The sequence below is a fragment of the Chrysemys picta genome, chromosome 2 (assembly GCF_011386835.1).
Source record: "Chrysemys picta bellii isolate R12L10 chromosome 2, ASM1138683v2, whole genome shotgun sequence".
NCBI lineage: Eukaryota > Metazoa > Chordata > Testudines > Emydidae > Chrysemys > Chrysemys picta.
The window spans coordinates 158,588,119-158,612,269 of record NC_088792.1 but is presented as its reverse complement, the minus strand read 5'-3'; the positions used below and the strand labels follow the sequence as shown (position 1 = coordinate 158,612,269).

The 24,151-nt window shown below is 44.9% G+C and overlaps 1 protein-coding gene across 1 annotated transcript in view; it reads left to right on the top strand.

Moving 5' to 3' along the window:
* PIWIL2 (piwi like RNA-mediated gene silencing 2) overlaps positions 1-18,077 on the top strand; it is a 34,328-nt gene extending 16,251 nt beyond the window's left edge. Inside the window, exons 15-23 of the mRNA XM_005285119.4 lie at positions 142-255; positions 1,042-1,230; positions 5,702-5,803; positions 7,379-7,498; positions 8,188-8,276; positions 9,139-9,244; positions 11,482-11,735; positions 12,663-12,770; positions 15,824-18,077. Coding sequence (XP_005285176.4) covers positions 142-255; positions 1,042-1,230; positions 5,702-5,803; positions 7,379-7,498; positions 8,188-8,276; positions 9,139-9,244; positions 11,482-11,735; positions 12,663-12,770; positions 15,824-15,980 — 1,239 coding nt within the window. The 3' untranslated portion in view covers positions 15,981-18,077. The remainder of the gene's footprint in view (positions 1-141; positions 256-1,041; positions 1,231-5,701; positions 5,804-7,378; positions 7,499-8,187; positions 8,277-9,138; positions 9,245-11,481; positions 11,736-12,662; positions 12,771-15,823) is intronic.
* The last annotated feature ends 6,074 nt before the right edge of the window (positions 18,078-24,151 follow it).

Here is a 24,151-nt window from a genome sequence, read left to right as displayed (position 1 = left end):
GTGGTTTATTGCACTGCATGAAGTGAGCTCACATGAAGTACGCATACTAGAAGGGCAGAGGGGACTTCAGCAGCGTTTCCTGATGTCTGCAATATGCATGTATATAACAGTTGCATATGGCTCTTGTTCTCTTCTCTTCAGACACAAGGGCGCGTTCTCCCCATGGAAAAAATAAACCTGAGGACCAGTTCTTTTATGACTTCTGAGGACCTAAACTGGGCCAAAGAAATAACAAGAGACGCTGTCATCTCTGCGGTAAATTCCTTTGCAGACAGAGAGGTTGCTTCCCAGTACCAGGAAGACACGTGGAGTAGTCTGTTCAGCTGTGGGTTTTTTTTGTTTTGTTTTGTTAAAGTGTCCCTTTGATTTCTAAATTGTGAAGGCCACAATTAGTATTGGTCCTGTCCAGACTGTTTCAGTTCCTACTGGACATGGAGTTGAATTTTTCCAAGGCACTAGCTTTGTTAACATTGGTGATGGTTGTCTTTCCAAAGTGTTAGTGGGAAAAGTCTTTCCTCAGAATGTGCATGCTCATTGAAGTGTCTAGTTAGGAGAAAGATGTTCGGAAGTGCTCCATCTGGAACTAGAAGTCAGAATCCTCTTTATCACTTAATGCAATTTTTTAAAAATTTTCTCCTCCCGAGCTGGTGTAGATTGAAGTACACTGTGAGTCTATGCTGCAGGAGAGCAAGGAGCGGAGCCTCTGGAAGCTGACTCTGCAGTGCAGATGCACATTTTGTCTGCTTTCTGGCTGTCTTACCTCAAATTTGGTGGGATATGAAGGCAAGACGTTTCTAATAGCTGGGCCTTCTGTGTCCTTTTACCAGCTCTTTCTTTGATTAGCTCTTTGACTTTGGGCACGCCACTTAATTTCTCTGTGCCGTGGTTTCCTCATCTGTAAAACAGAAATATCTATTTCGGTGGGTGGGTAGTGAGGCTTTATTAATGGCTTAGTAAGGTGTTTTAAGATCCTCAGGGGAAATCATTATCACTTTCACTTATACAGGCTATTTGATGATGGCTGTCTGGTTCTGCTCCTAGATTCCCATGCATTACTGGGCATTGTTTTATCCGAAACGGGCCGTGGACCAAGCACGAGAGTTGGTCAGCATGCTGGAGAAGGTCTCTGGCCCAATTGGCATGCAGATAAACCAGCCCGCCTGGGTGGAATTGAAAGATGATCGAATAGAGACCTATGCCAGGACTATCAAATCCATCTTGGGCACTGAGGTAATGGGGAGGAAGGGACAGAGTGAATGGGGTTTGGGTAATCCTATTTAGGAAGCTGTTTTGGCATTCTCATACCTCTAGGGGATTGGGGCACTCTGATTGCACATATGAGAAATGCATTTATGAATCTGTCCATTTGGGAGGATCCTTTCAAGTATCATCCATGGACAGTCATATGCGCATTGCGTATTTTCCTTGTGTTTCTTGTGTGTGCGCCACGTTTCCGTTGGCGTCTGTAAGGGAGGGTCTTGTAAAGCATTGACTGCTGGCTTGACATCTAAGTGATACGTAAGCCACACTGAGCGATCGTGGCTATAGTATGCCTGGTCCTGCCTTGAGGTGGGAAGAAGCTGCACTCTGCTGTGTCTCTCATTTCTCCCCTTTTCATCATGCCTCAGTGGGTCACAGCTTAGAATGCCAGATTCAGAACAAAATGCTGAAAAATAGAGCAGACTGGTGGTTATTCTATCATTAGATGACACCAAGCCAGTAACAAAAGTAAACTTCTGTCTCACCATGCTGGTTAACAAGAAGTCAAAAATGCAGTCTCCTTAGGCATTCCAGCCCTTATTTCACCATCTAGACACTGGACTCTTGAGAGGTTATTGAAAACCAGTTTTATCACATATGGTGTCCTTCTAATACCAAGAGATCAGCCACATAGCCAGGTAAATATGCAACTCAGATCTTACCCAATAATCACGCTGCGGCCAGTCTTTTAGTAACTAAAATCTAAAGGTTTATTAATAAAAGAAAAAAAGATGAGTTAATGGTTAATCATATACATACAATAATTGCAAAGTCCTTATATCGGGTTTGTAGCAGTGATGGTACAGATGGCTGGCTTGTAAAATCTCTGGTAGCTTCCAAAAGATTGGAAGGTCCTCAGTCCATAGTTCAGTATGGTCCTCTTAGTTGTAAATCCACAGTTCAGAGAATCAGGGCAGGAAAGAGGCAAAATGGCGTAATCTCAGGGGTCTTTTATACCCTTCGCCATGTGCCTGGAAATTTACTGGTTCAGACACAGCTCACAGCCTTTGTTTGTGCAAAGTCACTGGCCTAAGATGGAGTCCAGGGTCACATGAGCATATCGCATATCCTTTCATGCTTTGACACACTGAGGCAGCCATTGGCTCCTGGGATATGTAAGGGTTAAGTAGAGACCTGGGAAACCGCTGGTATGCGGACATGGTATTAGGGTGTAGAGCAGGGGTCGGCAACCTTTCAGAAGTGGTGTGCCGAGCCTTCATTTATTCACGCTAATTTAAGGTTTCACGTGCCAGTAATACATTTTAACGTTTTTAGAAGGTCTTTCTATAAGTCTATAATATAAAACTAAACTATTGTTGCATGTAAAGTAAATAAGGTTTTTTAAATGTTTAAGAAGCTTCATCTAAAAATAAATTAAAATGCAGAGCCCCCCAGACCGGTGGCCAGGACCCGGGCAGTGTGAGAGCCACTGAAAATCACCTCGCGTGCCGCCTTCAGCACACGTGCCCTAGGTTGCCTACCCCTGGTGTAGAGACACGGGCAGGCACCGTTTTTTTTGCGCTTGATAGATAAAGTGCTACCTCTCTCCCTTCCCTTCTGCTTGTTAAGGATTGATAAGTGTTGCAGCTGCGTAAGGAATGTGGTTGTTCAAAGGATCCCCTTTGTGCAAAGAGGTGTTATTTCCCCCCTCCCTTCCTTTCCCAGCTACATAAATGAGCTCAGGCTCATGGCCCCTTCCTCCCTTCCCTGTGAACTGCTGATCAAGGGAATTTGGCTGCAATTATTGCAAGAAATGTATCTTCAAGGTAAAATTTGTCTGTAGAAAATGCTTAATGCTGTAAACAGTAATCAGGGGCTGGGATAATTATATTCAGTATGTAGCTATTAATATTCATTGTATGGGCCTTCATATTACTCAATAAGGGTTTTGGTGGTGGTGTAGTAAAATGTAGGTATTTAGATACTAACTTAGATAAAAAGAGTGTGCTGTAACTAATTCAGTGCTTACTCGACAATTGGGTCAAGGGGAACAAGTACCACAACAAAGAAGCCCGTTTACTCAATCCGCCTCTGGGTCCTCCTGCTCAATCTCTAACACTCTCCATCCACAGAAAGAGTTGTCTGGGCAGAATGAGTTTCTTCTATGGCGCATTGTTAGAGTGAAATGTCCTTAATGGGCCATCAAGCATGAATAGCCCATTCACAATGGGCTGGCTAGACTGGATGTAAACTACCTTGTGTTTGTTCCTGGGGTAACACCCACATTTGAGATACAGTGATGATACATGGATTTAAGCAGGATAATCTTATTTAGCAAATCGTCACTTTTCCATTGACACCTTTATAGGACATACTTTGCACAAAATTTGTTGCAGTTGAATAACAGTGGCAGTATCGAGGACGTAAATGGTCATTGTAATAGGTCCTAGCCGGGGCTCGACCCTTCCGGGCAGGAGGGGAGCCACACCGACTCACTACTGTGGGAAGAAGCAGTCAGTTAGTCCCGAAATTCCGGCTCTTTGGTGCAGGGTCAGAGCAACCACAGTTAAAGCTCAGGCCCTTGACTGCAGGGGGCTGAGCGAGCAAGCAGTTCAGGAGCCCAGGCCCTGGATCAGGGCGGGGCAAACACAGTTAAGCTCAGGCCCTTGTTTGCAGGGCTGAGCGAGCAAATAGTTTAGAAGCACAGGATATGCCTAGGCTGCTGTAGCTGAACGTTGGGTGAGGGGGAAGCCTGCCACCCGTGAGCGGAGGGTGGCAGGGGGGAACGTAGGCCCACCCACTCCACTGCGTTCCAGCCCGGGGCCCTAGCAGCGGTTGCTGCCGCTGCTGGTCAGTGGGGTATCCAGACCGCAACACACTGACATTGGCTCACACTCAGTTGCAGCCGGACCGGGGTTGGCTACCCCCGGGCCACTTCCGTGATCCCCCTCAGAGCCTACCTCGTTCGTCGCGCCGGGCTCGGGCCAGTCCATCTGCATGGGCTCCTCTCGGCCAGGGCTCGGTGGCAGGTCCGGTAGCTCTGCCGGGAAGTCAGGCCAACGGTCCTCGGGCGGCTCCTCTGGGTAACAGCAGGGGCGGAGGGGTTCGGGTGCAGTCTCACCCTCAGGGTTGGTGGGGTGGGGTTCCCAGGGATTCTCCCAGTGACGGGAGCGGATGGGCTCCAGCGGCTCCTCCTCGTAGCGTGCCCGGGGTAGCTCAGGCCAGCTAGGGTCCAGGCCTCGGTCTTCGGCGGTCTCTTGGCCGGGAGCTCCCGGCCGCACGTCTGCTCCCTGTGGTGGCTGGCCGCCGACTGAGCTCTGGCGGCCGGCCTTTATACTTCCTGTCCCGCCCCTTGACTTCCGGGGGGCGGGGACAGGCGGTGGTGGTCCCACCCACTCTGGTGCCTGCACGTGGGCTCCCTCTTCTGGGCAGGAGGGGAGCCACACCGACTCACTACAGTCATATTTCAGTCATACAGCATCACAAGGGTTTCGGACTCGGGTACGCCCTAAATACAAATCATGGGAGCTGGAAAGCTCTGCAGTGCTTTGAAGGCCCTGTGCATGGGGAAGAGACCTACTTAGCCACGTTAGACACAGTCTACCCTTTGTGGACTGTTTCTGTGGGATTTGCTTATGGTGTTGCTCTGCTCTTCAGCTGCAGCCTATCAATAGTTTATCTTGAATTAATATATTAACTATAAAGAGCTGCATATTGATTGTGACGCTTGAAGATAGGCGACTGATCAGCAAAGGTCTTGAGAGAGACTTTGCTACCTGCCCACGTTCTATTCCTGGGATCTAATGCAGATGTTGCACTTGTAATGTTCCTTTGCACTGTTATGGTGATAAGGACTTGGCCTGTTTACGTTAGTTATTTGTGGAACAATTATTTCCCAGCCCTCCACAGTAATGCCTTCTGTGTCAGTAGATCTTTCACAACATGCAGCTATGAGCGCCTTGGTGCTTGTTATCTCAGTTAAATGAGGCACGAGGTTTACTTTAATTGCAGTAGTTCATGTCATGGAGGTTGGATGTGAGCCCATCAGTGAAGGGCTTTGATACTAGAAAGGAACGTTGGGGTTGCGCAGTTCATGGTGCTATTACTGAAGATCTGTGCTCCCAAATCCACTCCATTTCCAAGCCTTAGGTATAAACAAGGGAGTGGAGGGAGCTGGGGAGACCTGACAACTAATGAGGCACACAGTTGTTACTGTGAAGGTGCTAATAATACCAAATCTATTCTTAAGAGTATTACAGTAACTACAGTAATAGGCTCTTGGTGAGGATTCTGCTCGCTCTCTGACAAATAGCTGTGATACTGGTCTTGGCTGCTGCTTTATTAGACAGTGGGAGCTAATGTCCCAGGGTTGTGTGTTACTTCCCTTCATCACAGTGCTACTCAGGGTGCTGCATTCATTCCATTGCAAAGGCAGAAAAAAGTTTGAGCATCCAGCAAAATTTGTGGTGCTAAAGCCTGACTCTGCATTTGTCTCTTGAAGGGTAAGATGCAGATGGTCGTATGTATCATCACTGGGACCAGAGATGACTTGTACGGAGCCATTAAAAAGCTGTGCTGTGTGCAATCTCCAGTACCCTCTCAGGTGAGTCAGGTCACTGCGGTATTATAACTTCTTGGGGTGGGGGTTTGACATGGTGGAGACAAGGATTCCATACACCAAGTTCTTGCCTGGAATGAGGCCACAAAATACTGTCCATGTCATCCTCGTCTACATTTGAAGCTTCCCGTCACATTTCTCTATGGAGCCAGTACACCTCTGGAAGCAGTAGAGCAGGCAGGCTCATCTGGCTATAATTAAAAATAAACAAAATCCTACAGTAACATCAAATCATGACCATTTAACCTAACCCTTAAGTATACAGTGAACAAGCCATGTAATTTACTGCATACATCTAAATTAAGTCCAGTACAGGCAAGTCTCATCTTGCGCACATTTAACATGCGCGAATTCAGCTTTGCGCGGTCGGCCAAAAAAAAAGAGAGAAAAATAACAATTTAAATACTGTACCTGGAGTGCGGGCGATTCCGCCCGCCATTACACTTAATGTAATTTTGACTATACGCGATTTTTCGCTTTACGCGCTGACAGCGGAATGTAACCCCAGCGTAAGATGAGACTCGCCTGTATAGCAAAGTTGGCATGCCTAGAAAAAGCCCTTGGGTGGCTGGATTATCATCTTGGTGGTCATGTTGTCTATAGCAGAATAACAATAGGTTGTATTTAATCTGTAATTAGTCGCATTCAAATTGTGTTGTGGACTCTTGCCTTGCTTGTGAATATTGTGTTTAGCCTTAAAGAACTGTTTCATGGTTATCTCTGCAAGTAGTTGTGGCTGGCTGGGGCTTCATGTGCTTCACACCTTGGCCAATGGAACAGCAAGGATAGAACTCAAATCCCCCTGTTTCAAAACCTCAGACCCCTGCCAGTTAAGCAAAAGGAGGTTCTCCTTTAGCTGTTGTGAATGTAAGACCTATGGCAACTGTTGAGGAGCTTCGATTCCATTCAGAAGAGGAAGATAGTGCAGGTACAACTGCCAGCACATATAGTGTGTGTGGTTTTTTTTTTTTTTTTTTTTTTAAATGAAAGTTGCTAGAAAGACACTTTAGTTTGCTGGGAGATGTAATGCAAACATCATTCCATTTGGGGAAACATCTTTTCTTTTCCGATGGGTGGAGAGGGACATAAAAGCTAATCTAGGGTGTAAGCATCCTTAAAAATACTTGCGAGCTTTGGATGAATTGGGGGTAAAGGGCTGGATGGGTATCAGTTTTTGTGTTTGCTGCGTATGAGACTTTTGCTAAGTGAAGGCTAAATTCTGCCCTTGGATGCACATTCAAAACTCTTGACTTAATGAGAATTACACTTGCAGATCCAGGGACCAGAACTTGGTTATACAGGCTTTAACAAATGTCAAGTTTTACTTTTACTTCTTAAAAGCTTTGAGATAAAGCAAAGAAATAGAATACTAATGGAAAAACTTAACAGCCGTTAAAGTTGTATAGTTGGACACCTTGCAATATGCAAGTATAATCTGTTAAATTTATGATTGATTTATAGTAGGAATACAGTCTGGGGAGGAAAAAAGTAGACCCTGCTTTTGCAGTCTTAAAAACTTAGCTGGAGTTAACTGATTTTTAATATTTCCCATTGCTGCAGGTCATCAATGCCCGAACCATCATGACCCAGCCCAACAAATTAAGGAGCGTAGCACAGAAAATTCTACTGCAGATTAATTGCAAGCTAGGTGGGGAACTCTGGGGAGTGGACATCCCATTGGTAAGCCATGCAAAAGTTAGTTCCATCAAGGGAGGCTTCAGCACCCTGAATGACCTACCTGTAGGTGCAGGGCTCTCATCTGTGACTTCTCTGTGGCCTTTCATTGTATTTACACACACTCATACTCACTCTCTCTCATTCATCCTAGATCGGATAGAGGAAGAATAGTTGATAGTGTGAAAGGGGTATTCAGCCTCTCTGAAATGTATCCCCCTTCTTCCCTCTTTCATGGGGGAATGTACTCTTACCCTTAACCTGTCTCTTACAGGTCATCAGCATGCTAGCCTGGGACTCAGAAGGCATGGGTTTGATTCCAAGCTCTGCTACAGACCTCTTCCCTGCACATTTATTCTCTCTGTGCCTCCATTACCCGTCTGTAAAATGGGGATAATAGAACTTCCCTACATCATGGGGGGGGGGGCATGTTGTATGCCACAGAACTGATGAAGGATAGATAAAATGAACTATCTGGTTAGCTCTCTGGTGGTAACGAGTACTTTTGATTAATTCCAGGGATTTTATGACCACTGCAGGGGTTAAAGCCGAGGGTGAAACTCCCTCTTAGCATTTAATTCAGCTCTGCTTTTTTACTCTTTAGAAAGAGTTCAGATATAGTTTCCAGTGAAATGGTGAGTTATGCCTCTGACTCACAGTTCCCCAGTGCACTGGGCTTCCTTTCTCCTTTCCAGAAACAGCTGATGGTGATTGGCATGGATGTGTACCATGATCCCAGCAGGGGAATGCGCTCTGTGGTTGGCTTCATTGCAAGCACCAATCTGTAAGTTGTTTCTAAATTAGAGTAGGTTCTACCTCTTTACATGCCTGTAAAACCTGGACCTCTAAGCAGCTCTGTGTTTGGCTGATGTGTGTGCCTCACACTGCAGCCAGTGTTTGCAGAGAATGTGACGCATGCCATGGACTGCAGAGGGAGACAGATGGATCTGTTCTTTAATGGAGCATTCCAGATTACTCTGTCACAGTGAAGATCCTGCATAGTTCTCAAGTAGGCCAGTTGCTGTTTTGATCAATTTTCTCCTTGTGTATTCCCCACTACTTTCTGAAGTGTTGGTCAACTAAACACAGAATAAGACCTGACCAATAGCAAACCGGGAGACTCTCTGGGAAGTTTGTCTTACTCTTCCAGGCTTTTGACAGTCTCTTGCTGGAGGAAAAAGTGGTGTCTGTGATTAAGCTGCACATTGTCATACACTGATGAAAAGTCTTCAGATCTTGAGTGTTTCCCTACACTTGCACTGCTAGGGAGTTGCATTTTTGGTGGAAAAGTTACATCACGTGGCTGGAAGCGAAACACTTTTCTTTATCAATAAAGTCGCTTTATGGCACTGCCTTGCCCTCTCTAAAAAAGACCAGAGATATTGACTTAACCTTGGTTGTCCTTTTCAACAGGGTTTAATAACTTGTTTGTTTTCAGTCACCAATTCCAAATGCCAAGGACCACCTGGCATTATCTCTGATCATGTGCTGCCCTTATTGCCGTATGCCTGAATCCTTTTAGAAACAGCCTGAGAAAAGATATATGCAAAGCTGGAGCTGAATTTGTTTTGAATTGTAGAACTGTTTTGGGCTTTGGCTCACAAGAGTCCTGTAGGTAATATTTATCTCTCTCTTTCTGCCACGAGTGTTCTCTCGAAGTGGTATTCTAGAGTTGTGTTCCAGATGCCTCATCAGGAAATTGTAGACAGTTTGAAGCTTTGTCTGGTCGGGGCCTTACAGAAGTTCTATGAGGTAAGGAAACATAGTAGGTGACTCTTCGCTGACCACTGAAAGAAATGGATAAAACTGCAAAGAGAAAAGTGTGCCTAGCCTGAAACATGCATCTCCTTTTCTGTACTCAGGAGTGCAGGCACCATCTCTATACAGTACCCTAGGGTGAAGAGTTGTGGGTACCATTTATTGATTTAAAAAGAGATGGGATAGTTCTATGGCAATCAAGAATATCCAGAGTTGTTACATTTAATGACCAAAAATTGGAAAGGAATATGAAACCTCATGCTTCAGGGCTTAAGCCAATCTCTAACTACTAGAGACCAGTGTGAGGGGCAGATTTGTCCCATATCTGAATGTGCATCTTGCACCTTTTTCTAAAACATCTGGTGCTGGCCACTGTCAGAGACAGAATACTGGATTAGATGGATTTAGGTCTGACTCAGTCTGGTAATTCCTACGTACTGGATTGCTGTCCAAAGAGAGCACCATAAACTGGATCTTACCCAATAAGTAGCATCCACCTATCCACTGTGCTTCATTACATGAATAATGGGGTTTGTAACTCCATGTGTTTGAGTGTCAACATTCCCAACACAACCTGGAGTTCACCTTGACTGAAAAACTACTATATGAAGTATCAGTGGAAGATACTAAATTGGGCTTTCTAAACAAAAAGTAGAACAAATTAAAAGTTAAGCAAGTGAGTAAAAGACTTTGCAGAGCTCACTTTGAATTTAAAAATTGAAATGGCCCCTTGTTTGGCACGGCATGCTTAATCTTCCTTCCTTATCTCAGGGACTTGCTTAATTACCTCGATGAGGCCTAGCTCACAACTGAAGCTATTGCTGAATGACTCTTCTCACTTTCAATATTGCTTCCTGTCTTAAGCGGTTATATTCTCCTGTCTCTGAATAACCTCAGCCCTTTTATCTCACCATAAATCCCCTCGGTGCAAAGAAAGGAATGGTACATTCTGTATGAAAGTGTAAGGACCATGATGTAGCTTCTTGATTATTTCACCACTTCAGCGGGTCGTGTATATGCTTTAATTTACACTAGGTGTCCGCAAATAAAGCCATACTCCCGGACACATGGTTAGGTCTGCTTTAGGGTTCTGAGTTGCAAAGGCACTCATTTAAAAGGCAGTCAGTCCTATTTATAAACGTAAATTAGATACGGTAGGTTTTTATCTTTTGAGTGCTTCTTGTGGAAGGTGCCAAATTAACAACTCTGGAAGCTGAAGTCTACTTGCAGGACAGGTCCTTCATGGGCCATGGTAGGGCAAGCTTTTCCAAATACTGTCCTGTGAATATGCCTTAATGGTGCTCTGGAACGAGCCCCCTTCTAGTGGGAGAAGGGGGATTCAATTTCCGTGGCCCATTCAGTCCTTAGCCTTTTCGATGAGGCTCTTCCAGAAAGGTGCTGATTGTGATGGTGGCTTTTCGAATGTGGATACTTGTCCACTTGGGCCTGGACTGAGACCCAGCAAACTCATTCCACATGGGAGTCAATGAACCAGCATCTTCCAGGGCAGCAGTTAAGTTGGCTTTATTTGTGTCCAAAAGTAGACTGACTGCATTTAAATCCAAAGTAAAAAGATCAGTGGTCAAAGCCAGAAGTGTCAGTATATTTGTGTAGTCTTTGTGGCCCATTCTGTTTCACAGAATGCAAGCTTTCACTTCAAGGAAAGAATGAGTTTCTAGCCCATGTGGTTGGGGTTATAACCTTCCAAATAGAAACTGATGCAGCACTGTGTCAGCCTGAAAAATACTTCTTCAAAATTAGGGGTTAACTCTTAATGCTCATCGAGTCAGATTTTTCAAGAAATTTAGGTTCACAGTTACTGACCTCTTTCCCATCAAGTGATGCTGCATACCGCAGTGACTTTAACTAAAAGGTCCATGTCCTACACTCAACTTTGCAAACCTGCCCTTTGATGTCAGTGGGTACTCTGTTACAGATCAAGAATGGTACTTGACCTTATTTGTGGACTCTCAGACCATAATCTCCAAATATAATTTGGCCTCCTTCACAGCATGAAACTGTACTAAGACATCAAATTCACCCATGTTACCCTAGACCATTCTTAGAATCATAGGGTTAGAAGGGACCACAAGGGTCATCTAGTCTGACCCCCTGCCAAGATGCAAGATTTGTTGTTTCTAAACCATCCAACATAATGGCTATCCAGTCTCCTTTGGAAAACCTCCAGTGAAGGAGCTTCCATTCTTTGTCTTGTCTTGTTTCTTATTCAGGTGAACCACTGTCTGCCTGAGAAGATAGCAGTTTATAGAGATGGAGTGTCAGACAGCCAGCTGAACACAGTGGTCAGCTACGAGATCCCACAGCTCCAGCAATGTTTTGAAGCCTTTGAGAACTACCAGCCCAAGATGGTGGTCTTTGTGGTTCAAAAGAAAATCAGCACCAATCTCTACTCTGCGTCCACTGAGCACTTTGTAGCCCCCGCTCCAGGGACTGTAATTGACCATACTGTCACCAGTAGAGATTGGTGAGTGGCAGGCAACCCACAAAAGTCTGTTCTCTGCCAGTATCCATATGTTCCGCCCCCCATCACCATTCTGTAACTGCCAATAAAAGTGGAGAGTCAAGTTACATTGCATTACTAGCTTGTGGAAACCTAGTGCATATTTTCAATTCCAGAGCAAAGGGTTGAATATGGCTCAGCACTGGTTTACAGCAGGAAGCTGACAATTATAGCCAGAGGGGATGGTCTAATGAATTTGGTACCTAGACTTTCTAGACCCTAGAAGTTCAATTCAGCCCATAGTGTACCTGCCTCAGTAGGATACCTTATGTAACAATGCCATTTACTCTGGAGCACTTTCTCATTAGACCTTGCAAAGTGGGGGTCCCATCTGTTCTCTGTGTATGTTACATACCCCTGAATAATAGTTCTATGTAAGTCAAAAGTTTGTTTCTCTCACCAGCAGAAGTTGGTCCAATAAGATACTATACCACCCACTTTGGATCTCTCATATCCTGGGACCAGCGCAGTTACAACACTGCATAAAACATACCCCAAGCATTTTATAAGAAGGGGTTTTGCTCTATCCTTGCTCAAAATTTCCCATCCACTTCCCCACAGTACTGGTTGCTCTCCACCACAAAACGTGCTGCATAAATATAGACCGAAGTGCTTTGGGAACGAAAGGCCCACTTATATATTCAGCTCTTAGGTATTGCTGCTGTATCCTTGATGTCTAGATGCTAGTATACCCCTGGAGAGGATACACTGAGGGAGTAGGCAGTGAGGTCATGCTGTGATTTCAACTTAGAATGAAACCTTGATAAAGCAAACTCAACTTCAGGTGTAAACCCCCTTTAACAGACCTACCTAAGGAACTGCCACAGGTTTTTCTCTTGTTTACAGGTGGACAACTTGACTTTTTAAAGTGTTTCTCTTTATCCTTCTCAGGGTGGATTTTTACTTGTTGTCTCATCGCATCCGACAGGGTTGCGGCATCCCGACTCACTATATCTGTGTGCTTAACACAGCCAACCTCAGTCCTGACCACATGCAAAGGTGAGAGCACTGAGCAGGGGGGTCTTCCTCAAACACCCCTCCCTACAAATTTGCACAGCAGAGAGGCTGAGTAGCTGGAGGTGGCGCTGATGACATGTAACTCTGGTCTTGAATGTTTTGTGATGTCGTTGTCCAAATCCTGCCCTAAAGAGAAGTGGAAGTTACTTCCTTGTGCCTTCTGATGTGATTGCAGAGGTGCATTTAGCAACTGCGCCCCACCCCCCGAAATGCTGGCTATCTACTGCTGCGAGAGTCAGCGTCTTGGACTTACTGGTGCAGTGATCTGATCCAGCATGGCACATCTTCATTTTGGAAATATCTCTGAGTTTATTTGCAAAATTTGTCCTATTAGGTAAGGCAGGATCACTTGCGAGTTGGGCATCTTTGCATATTATTTCCCATTTTTCTTTTTCAAGGAAATACTAGCTCGAGATATTTCTGAATTTATTGAAGGAGCGTGGGGGGAATCATGGCCAAAAGTCCAGCAATGATGATGCCAAACCAATCAGCGTTTGACATCCATTTCTTGTAATCTCTTGTTCTCCAACAGGACTTAGTATTGAGAAATACTCTTGCAATACACAGCAACAAAGCTGGAACTTTCCCCAAGGCCTGTTGTTGCAAAACAATCTCCATTTGGAAGTTAGCTAGAGACCAACATGTACCTTTACAAAGAATGAGGTGAAGTTACTTCCCGTCGTGCCTTAGTTCATTGGCTCAAACGCTAACGACTCAAAAATGAATGGTACAGAGAAGGCAGATTGGATGTTCCTGTTTACCCTTCTTCATTATACAAGAACAGGGAGAGAATCGATTAAATTGAAAAAAGCAATACATGTAAATCAGATAAAAAGAAACTCTACTTTATACAATGTATAATTAGCAATTAGCCTGTGGAACTGACTGCCAGTGACAATATATAATTGAGCAGGATTCAAAAAACGGTTAGAAATCTATGGATAATGAGCATATGCACAGTTTGCATTAAGTAGGCCACTGCTTTTTTTAAGAGGATCAGGAACATACTTCCCCTGTGGGTAGATTATTCCATAATTGTCCACTAGGGATTTTTGCACCTTTCTCTGAAGTAGCTGGTGCTGGCTATCACACTTCCTGAGGTAACTGCACCTCTGATCCCCTTTGTTGCCTCTTCAAGAGTCTCAGGCCTGTAGCCATCACCTCTCTTGGGGCACGGTCCTTTGACTCCCCTCTTCTAGACTGAGCATTTAAGTTGCAGTTCACTGATTATGTTGTCGAATCGGACTTCATTTCAGTACCTGCCGTTCTTCTTTTTCTTGGGTAATGGCAGGGTTAATCAGTGACCATCCAGCCTTCATAAAGCAAAGTATTACTTGTTCAGAACAGAAGCATTACAGAGAAAACATATCTTAATGTGTAGGTCTCAGCTTAGCAGCCAGTCGCCCGTCTTCTACATGGAGACCCTGTTAGGAACAGAGTCCTTCAAACCCTGTCCTCAGTGTCTGTCCCTGTTAGTCACAAGGTTGTTGTGACACTTTCTGGGGGTACCCAGGACTGTGAGGCACCTCGCTGCCACCTGCCCTTAGCATGAGGAAGTCTTGTCTGTGCCTGTTGGAGGTCGGCTCCCCAGCTCCACTGGCCATGGACAAAACAAGCCCTCCTCTCTCAGCCTACGCAGGCTCCACTGTCCCTCTGCAGACTAGTGCTGGGCACATTCCAACCATCAAGCCCTCCAAGCTTCTCCATTGAGTGTCCAATCTCTGCTCCATGAACACTCATGGGATTCACCAATCCACTGCTTCCAAAGAAACAGTACACCCCACTGTCACCTCTACTCACCACTCCAGTTAACATGTAGCACTTAAATATGTTTATAGTGAAATCAAGTATAAGTTTATTTAACAAAGCACAGAAAGTCAAGTAGTAGCAACTAGAAGTATTGGAAACAGTTACATTATAAAATAAAATCATAGCACGCATACTAGAGCCTAGGCTTAATTAACACGATATTTTATTAGACGTTAGAGTATTGCTCACCCAAAATCCCTGTAGGCAGGCCATGACCTTTTCGTTGAGACATGCATCCTGTCAATGTCTCTTCGAAGTGAAGGATTAAGTGTCTCTTCGCACTCCAGGATATACCAGACCAATCATTTGTCATAATTCATGAACAGGAAACTCCCCAGTATTTGTTCCTGTAGATTTTATAATCTCTCAATTAATCCCTGGCTAAGTATGCACATAGGTACGTAGGGTAAGGCATACAGTACACAAATGGACAGGTAGGTAGGTGTCATTTACGTCCTTCCTGAAAGGAACATCTCCAATCTGTCACCTCCTGGTGACATGCCTGAACTCTAAGAGCATAACTTTCAATATAAATACATAAATATTATCAGTATGTACATTTTTCATGGCTTTCAGTAGAGGCTTCACATGCCCCCTTTGGTGAACTAGTATGCAGATGTCTGACCCAGGGGATTCCTGTACAACCCTATGCACCCCCTGTGCTCTCTATCAGGTGGCATCAGGGGGTCCCTAGGTTATAGCTGTGTCAGTTCTTGGATCAAGTGAGGGTGACCTCTCCCTTATGTGAGGGTGGTCACTTTATACAGCTGAGTTCTTTGGTAGCCTCCTTTTAACAAGCTCAAACTGGTATATGCAACTTCCCGCAAGGCAGGGGGACTTCTCCTGACTTGTATTCCTGCCTAGGGATTTGCATTGATGTATCACCTCCCAGTTATTTTAATTCCTGCAGAAAGCTCCTTGTAACTCCCTGTGGAGCCAGAAGACAATCCCTAGCTCCTAACGATACGTATACTGTTAATAAAGCTGATATAATACCTTTGGAGATTCCTAGTGTCCAAAATATGTTGCATGGGCTGCTGTCAGAGCTAGGTTAACGGTTTGCCCCAGTATGGCAATTCAGTGAGAGAAGGATTTGGTCCTTAAAGCGCTCCTAGAAAAGACAGCCCTCCACAAACATATGGTGTTCCCTGTGGGTTAGACATACAGTGTCCCAAGTAGGGAGGTATGAATTCTAATGGAATCTTCTTTCCTCCTGTTGTTTCTAGGTTGACTTTCAAGCTTTGCCACATGTACTGGAACTGGCCAGGCACTATCCGAGTTCCAGCCCCCTGCAAATATGCTCACAAGGTGGCCTTTCTCGCAGGACAGTTTCTGCACCATGAACCAGCTATTCAGCTCTGTGAGAGACTCTTTTTCCTGTAACCTGGAACGCTGGGCGGTGAAGGGGAGAATCTAGCTCCTCAAACAGCAGATGGAGAAGGGAGCCTCTTGGATGGAGCTTTCATTGCTCTGTGGTCATCTGAGGGGACACTGCACACCAGTGCCTCTGACAGCCATATAAAAGGAGACTCTCTTCTAAGTTTGTTTTTATAAATACATTCTGCATTTCTTTTTACTTGGTTACTTAAAGGACACTTGAACATTAGACCCAGAAACATAACCTCCTTTAAAATCAATGCAATAATCCGGTGGGGAAATCTGCTTCTTGACTTCTGTTGCTCTCCTGCGTATGAAAACAAAAGCAGTATGCTGCATGTGCAGCAGCATTTTAACCCCACCTGCCCACTGCTGGGCTAATGGCATTGAGGCAGGCTCAGCAGCACAGAAGTAAATGGTGTTAATTTCATACACCGAGGGAGGGGTGTGATCAGGGCGTTGCTGGTCATAGGAAAGGAACAGAATCAGCAGAGGTAGGGCTAGCTTGACTGGAATGTTGACCTAAGGTTAAAGATACTTAACAGTACCCCTTTAAGAGCGGGGGCCTGGTAACCGCCATTTGCAAAGGGAGGTGAAGATGCAACAGGAACGGATAAATCTTGTTTCAAGGGATAGTGTTCAGTTTGCAGACAATTAAATCTGTTCCCAGTCAGCTCGTTGCCCAAGGAAATGGGACTGCAGGGTTCCATTGTGAGGGAGAGTTTGAGCTTGCTTACTTCTTCAGCATATGCAGGTGACATGCTAAGGGCTAGTCTACACTACCACGCTACATTGGCCGCATTGATGTAGCTGCGCTGCTGTAGCGCGTCTGGTGAAGGTGCACTGTGCTGATGGAAGAGTGCTCTCCCGTCAGCGTAATTACTCCACCTCAACGAGAGGCAGAAGCTATGTCGGTGGGAAAGTGTCTCCCACCGATTTAGCGCTGGTGCGGACAGCGCATAAGTCCATGTAATGTGTGTAGCTCAGAGGGATGGCTTTTTCACACCCCTGAGTGATGTAAGTTACATCGACTTAAGCAGTAGTGTAGACAAGCCCTAAGGAGACAGTCAGGTATTTTTAGCCTGGTGGCTGGATACATTGGTCAGAAGGAACATGGCACTGCCTTTTTTTTTTTTTTTTCCTACTTTTTAAGAGGTGTGTCAGCACTTGTACTGTAAATGCAACCTTCAGGAGTTTATATCTCAGACAAACAACAGCAGGTGTTGGGTGGTGGAGAAAGCTAGATCTTCACACAGAGTTCCTGTTTATATTTGGGATGATTTTATTGCATTTCAGTGCTAGAGAAATAGTTCTGTAGTGCAGGTTAAGGCCACGCATAATGTAGAAACTGTGCATGAGCGTGGTGAAAGGCAGCTTTCCCATGAGCCCTTGTTTCTGCACTCTTACCCTAGAGGGGGTTGCAGTAGGAGAGCTGCATTAAGCCAGAGCCCAAGGAAAACACTAAAGACATCCTCAGACTTGGCAGGGGGAGGATTATTTGCTGCTCTTCTGGAGTCCCCTCCTTCCTCACTCCCACGTGGGCTAAGAGGATGTCCTGAGACACAAGAAGTGGTGTGCATGGGGCAGTCGCACGCACCTAACACTTCCAGTGACTGCTAGGATGAGCTCCAGCTCCATTAAAGAGTGTGAGACTGAGCGATGATGTGATGTAAGTGTACATTTTCACTGTGCCAACCTGGTGAACTGTCTTGATGATCTGCTCCTTGTGCAAATGGGAATGTCAGGAAGTGCTCCTTGCTGCTCCAGTCTGGTATTGCCTTGCTGCTCCAGCACTTCGATTGCATAGCAGGGCCAGAAGTGCTGCTGCAATGGCATGAGAGGACTAGCCTGGGGACTAGGTTGAGCCACCATACTCGTTCCACTTGTGACTTAAGCCATTTTAGCTCTTTAGCTTTCGGAAGTGGAAAGCCACAGTACATTAGCCCACTGTACCACCCACCTACCTTCCATCAGGTGCTGCCTTTTGCTCCTATAGCTCCCCGAATAATCACGTTTTCTGTGTATATTATCCCATCTTCGTCTGTGCTTTGGGTTAGAGAGCATGAAAGTAACTAAATAAAAATTGCATTTGTTGTATATTCATTCCTTTTTTCTCTGGCTCTCTGTAAAGGTTTTTACACCTATTCTGTGTAGTTTCTAGTTTACCATAACAGATTACAATAGACCAGAAAACTCCTGAAATGTATGAAACCATATTGGTCGGCTTACATCCCAGGATTTATACAGCAGTCTGGGAAAAAGTTCCTTTGATGTTGTCAGATGTTCAGTTCAGAAAGCCAGAAGCCCAAACACAGATGATTAACGTCTCCAAAGGAAATGCTGGAAGACTAGGTTTTGTGTCTTTAAAAGATGCTGAGGTTGTGAACTGATCCATTATGGTCCATGAAGTAAGACTTCCAAAATATACCTTTAACTAGATCATTGGGTTGGCCACAGTCCGTGCCTCAGTAGTAGTACATTACGAGCTGTTGGATTAGTGACCCGAAAGCTTTTCTGGAACTGTTACTGATCTTTCTGGTAAACAGTTTCAAACAAATAGTCCATGTTCCAAAAAATGACTGTTTCTGGCATGAACACCCTGCCTATGCAATAGTATTGAATACTTGCCCTTTTCCTAGTTTCAGAACCAAAGCACTGGGTGTACTTCAAAAATCTGACAGTGTCTTCCAATAGCACTTTTTGTTTTTTGAATGTAGCTTTCAGTGTGTTTTGCAGATTATTATTATTATTATTTATTATTGTGCTTTACAAATATTGGTCCTTGTATGAAACCAAAGATAACGTATTCCCTGATCCGTGTCCAAAAAAATCCCTTGCGACACCCTGGAATTTATTTGAAGCTTTTGCATTTCTACTTCATTTTCCTATTTTTAATCTAATGCTTTAAAGAGCAGAATCCTACATTTTATTTGTTTTTGCACCTATGTGCTTAAAAGTTACCGGTTATTGTAAGAAAAATATTTTTTAATTCTTCCTCTTATGGCTGGGGTAGCTGTTTAAAGTATCAATGTTTTCCAGTTGCCATGTAAGCACGCAGCATCCTCAGGAAAGCTGAATAGTTGAAAAGCTCAAATATATCATCATGGTTTTTATTTGTATGTGAGGGGATAAGGCTAAAAAACCCTAGAATTTTAAAACTGTCTATGAATATGTTGAGATGCTGATCTAGAACTGACACGCTTGGCTTGAAGATTTCTCCGTGAAATGATCGGAATTCATTTTGAACTTGCATTTGCAAAGTTTCTCCATCTGTCCAATTGAATGGCTCCTCTCAAGACTGGGAGTAGATTAAAGAATCTTGTATCTATTCCTGGTTTTGTAGCCTCTCTTCTCAGTTTTAATATCGAATGGTTGAAAAACTTTTGTATAAATGTGTAGTTCTGTTAAACACAGTAAAATTATAACAGAACTCTGTTAAACATATTTTCTTTACTGTGTTGAAAATGTGTTTTGCATTGGACTGTTCCAATTCGAAGTGGTGAGAACTCCAGTGAAATGCCCCAAATCTCCCATTAGAGAGGTGGTTTGCTAGACTGGAGCAAGTAAGGGAAGCCCAGGATATTAAAGCAGGCTCTCACCAGGCATGTATTTAGAAACCGACAAATTCATCAGATTGAACAGGTATCTGAATGAAGAATGTAACCAGTGCGCTGATAACCATCAGGAAGAGGAGCTGACACAGTCACAAATTGGTAAAGGGGGATGGGCGGTGTAATAGGTAACTGCTCCCAAGCAAGGTTTGATTTGATTCATTCATTCACTCAGTTTATTTCTTGACGTAAGGGATCTTTTTGCTTCCTCCAATCACTAGTCAGGGTGCAGGCATGTAAATCCCTGGCCTTAGCTGAGAGTGAGATTATATAGTCTGAGGCTAAAGAAAGGATTTGGTTGATAAAAAATCATGTGAAAGATGTGGGATTATCCAGTCGTTATCTGTCTTCTCCCCTCCATACCAGCCTTCAGCACAGGGTCTTCTCCTGTGCTTTGTGTAGCCAAATTGAAATAACGCTAGTGGCTGGCTTTCCACAGAGTTGGCTCTTGTGATTTTTTGGGGGGACTAAAACGAAGAGGCAAGCTGGCTGGTCACAATGTTTGCACACTGGCTGGCAGATGCATTTATGGGAAATAGATGACACTTTTATGTGTAGGCTGCCCGCTGCTCTACCCTTACTATGCAGCCTGTGGGGTGTGGGGCTACAGTGTGTGCTTTCAGACCCGTGGTAATAGAGAGGTAGCCCTGGAGACTGAAAAAACTACAATCGCTCCGTTTTTCCTGCTTGGCTTATCTCTGTAACTTGATCTTGTCGGGGTGTAAGCCCAAAGGGTCAAAACTGCTTCCCAGGTATTGTGCATGAATGCACTGAGGGCTCAGAACTGCTGCCGAAGGCATGAGTGTGATGTATCTGAGAGAAGGGACAGGACAGGGAGAAATCAGTAAGTCTGGTCTATGCCATTGTTCATCCTATATACATGCCCTTAGCAGTGTTGCTCCCATACAGATTTATTTGCCCTATAAGTACATTTTCAAACTCGTGAAAAGTGGCCTGGAAACCAATATCCCCCATTTGGTGGATGGTCACTTGGGCATTGCCTGCTTCCCTGACCCTGCCAAAATCCCTGACCTGACCTGACAGAACCATCTCTGGAGGGGAAGAGGCATTTAGTCTCCATGGTCCGTTCCAATCCATATTGCTAACAAGGAGAGCAATTTAGTGCCAACTGTCACGGCTTTTTTTGTGGTGTAGACACCTCTCCACTATGAACTGGGCAGCCGCTGAACTGCAGTTGGATGGTAACTACCACTAGTCAGTGCTGACGTGGGTTAGATTTGAACTGGAGCCATCCCTCTGAAGATAAGCTGGTTTTAACAGGAATTTGACTAATGTAGAGTGACTTGTTTTAATGCTCTTGAACTTGAATGGGTCATGATCTGCTATTTCCAGTTAAGTTCTACTCTGAGGAGGAAGTGTGGGGCTCTCACTTTCATACAGGCGGTTTTTCAGTTCCATTGAACATTCTTTTCTAATCAGTCTCCCCCCACTCGCCTGGACAAGTCTGGATTTGTAATTCTATGATCTTTCTTTCTGGAGCTTTGGCAGACTTTGGGATTAGATCTCCCTCTCTCACGCACGCACCGGCTGCCCCATTTCAGAAGAGATGAGCTAGAGGCTAGACTTAGGGTTTGTCTATGTGGGGACAGTTAGTGCAATTGCTATTCTGGAATAGCTCCCTTAGTGAATAGTCTTATTCCAGAACGAGTGCCTTTTTCCAATTTAGCTTGATCCACTGTAAATGGATTAAGATAAACCTGAAAAAAGGGACTCTTATTCCAGAATAAGAATGTCTACAGAGTGAGTTATTCTGGAATAGCCATAGTGCTCTACATTCAGACCCTATCTTATTCTAGAATAGCTTCTTTGTGTAGACAATCCTATAGATCCAATTTGCCTGTGATATGAGAGCTGTCTTTTAAAAGCAAGCAAGCCTTCTGAGAGTGTCTCTTATAAAACACACTAATGCTAACATGAATGAGACCCTGGCAGGATGCAGGGAAGGGAAATAATTACTGGATCAAGACCATCCTTCTGCGAGTATATGGGAAGCTGCCTTGATGAAGGATATAGCTGACACTACTCATGGTTTTATCCAAAAGGTTGAGGTTCTATTCCCCCACCACATTGGAAATAGAGGCTACTATGCAACCTGAAACCATGTGTGGATGCTAAGGCCATTGTGATCAGGAGGCCTCCATGAGTATCATGACTGTCTTGCACATCGGTAATCTTAACTGGTTCTGCTGAGTGTTGAAACAGGTGGTGGCTTCGAACTGCCACTGAGACCCGGCGGTACTGTGCTGGAGAACGGGCAAAGTGCAGGGAATCTATCCCACTACGGGGTGTGGTGACAGAAGCCCAAGCTACGGACTCTTAATTCCCCTGCACCGCCAAGACGTTGGTTGAACAACCTATTATTACAGTATCTGCAGGTGACTGGGAATTGGAACAAAACAGAGCTTCCTCTTTGTGTTCTAAGGGTGCTGCCTGACACCTAAGGCCTGCAGGTGTGCTTTTTGTGTATCTAATGCTACATCTGCTATTGTGCAATAGTGGCTTCTCTCCTTTGATGGAATACAAGACATTCCCTGCATTGCTGCAATTCCTCTTACACCAGATGCTAAGATGTAGCCTGGAGGCATTATTTTATATTGTATAGCACCAGTGGTGTGCTGGGTCCTTTGGGCCTTGGCTACACTTGGGGATTAACAGCGCTGCCACGGGGAATAGCTTGCAGCTCTGCGAACGAGCGTGCAGCGCTGCAGGCGCTGATTACACTGGCGCTTTACAGCGCTGCGCTCGGGGGGGGGGTTCACACTCCTGAGCGCAGCAAGTTGCAGCGCTGTACAGCGCCAGTGTAGCCAAGGCCTTAGACAGAGATGAAGTCAAGGCCCCTGTGCTGAAGAGTTTACAGTCTAGCTAGGTGATGTAGAAACAAGGCTGGGCGGGTTTGTCTGTCAAAATCAAGGCAATGAAATGGTGATGCTAGACTCTGGTTCTGTTTGCAGGGGGGCTATTGGCCTCATACATGGGAGCATCAGCCAGAGTCTTTGAAAAACACCAGTCCCAGATTTAAAGGGGCTGAAGTTAGGGATTCTGTTCCCCTTGACTTTTGAACTCTGGGTGCTTCATTTCACTACCCTTAAATCCCCAAAGTTAGGCACCCTGAATAAACGACCTGACTTCCAAAGGTGCTGGGATCCTGCAGTTCCTATCGATGTAAATGGAAGCTTAGCATGCTCAGCCCTTGGAGGAATTAGGCCATCTTTATTTAGGTGCTGATCTATGGAGTTGGGTGCCTAACCTGAACTTTTGGGCCATCATTTCAAATACACTAAGAGGAATAGGAGGTTGGGTTGATAAGGTGTTTGGCCTCTTTGGGGGTTATATGGGGAAGGAGAGACTCGTATCTGGCATTTCTGTGCCATCTGCAGACGGCCTCATGTTTGCTGGGCAACGATACCTGTGCTGCAGACAGGGCAATCCCAGTATCAAGATTGCAAACCTATTAGAGGCCTTGAACCCTTTGTTTAAATATTAAACCGTATCAAGCTGTCCCTGTGGTGGACACAGCCAATGCCAGGGTGTAGTTGGCTCAGGCTGCCATGTTGTGAGGCTAGTGCTGCTGGTGTCACAAATGGTGCCTCCCCACAAGTGCTGGAGGCACCAGGTCTAAACACTGCTTCTAATAAAACTTAGCTCCAAAGGCAAGAGGGTCCTTGCCATGAGGCTTTGGAGGGGCTGAGCAGATAGTCTGCAGCTCTCCTCAAAAGTAGGAGGCTGCAGGACAGCCTGAGATGGACTACCATAAGCAAGAATTCAGTGTTTTCTCTCTGCCCTCTTCCAGTCTCGAGAACTTATGAATGCATCACATACTTTATTTTCTTCCCTTGGTTAATAATTTACCTTCGATCAACTATATTGTCCTAATGTGCTAGTGATAGCAGGTTTTATCTTGTTTTTATTTGCCAGTCCCACCTCAGCCCATATGGATTTTGGCTGCCTTTACCAAAATCTGGTTAAGAACAAATCAGTACTAGGCTGAAGAAAGGACAGGGTTGGTATCCCTGCACTCTGTGAGAGCCATTGCCTTGTGCTCTCTCGATTCTTTGCAGATGTTTACATCAAAATTGCAGTGAGCGTTGCATTCAGTTCTGAGGATTGGTTATACTTTTGCAGTGACTGATGAATCCACAGTTGTATTTTTGGGTAAGCTTTGGCACTCTCCAATTGTTTGGTTTTTAAGGCTGAGATTTGCTCAGGCTAATAACTGTTCCCTTGTATGAAATACATTTGGGGAAAGGTGCATGGGAAGTAATCCAGAGAACAGCCCCACATCCGCTCTTCCATAAACATCAGATCTTTGGTGCAGGCACAAATCCGTTCTCTGGATGACAAGGTGGCCACTTAGGGTACTTCTACTCAGCCAGCAGCAGCCTCTGAGCCTGGGCTGACAGACTTGGGGGGCTTGCACTATGGCACTAAAACAGATGTGTAAACAGCACTTTTAAATTGCAGCTCAGGCTCTGAAGCCCACCCCACTCCCTAGTCTTTGGAGCCCAGGCTCCAGCCTGAACCGCAATCTCTGCGCAGCTATTTTTA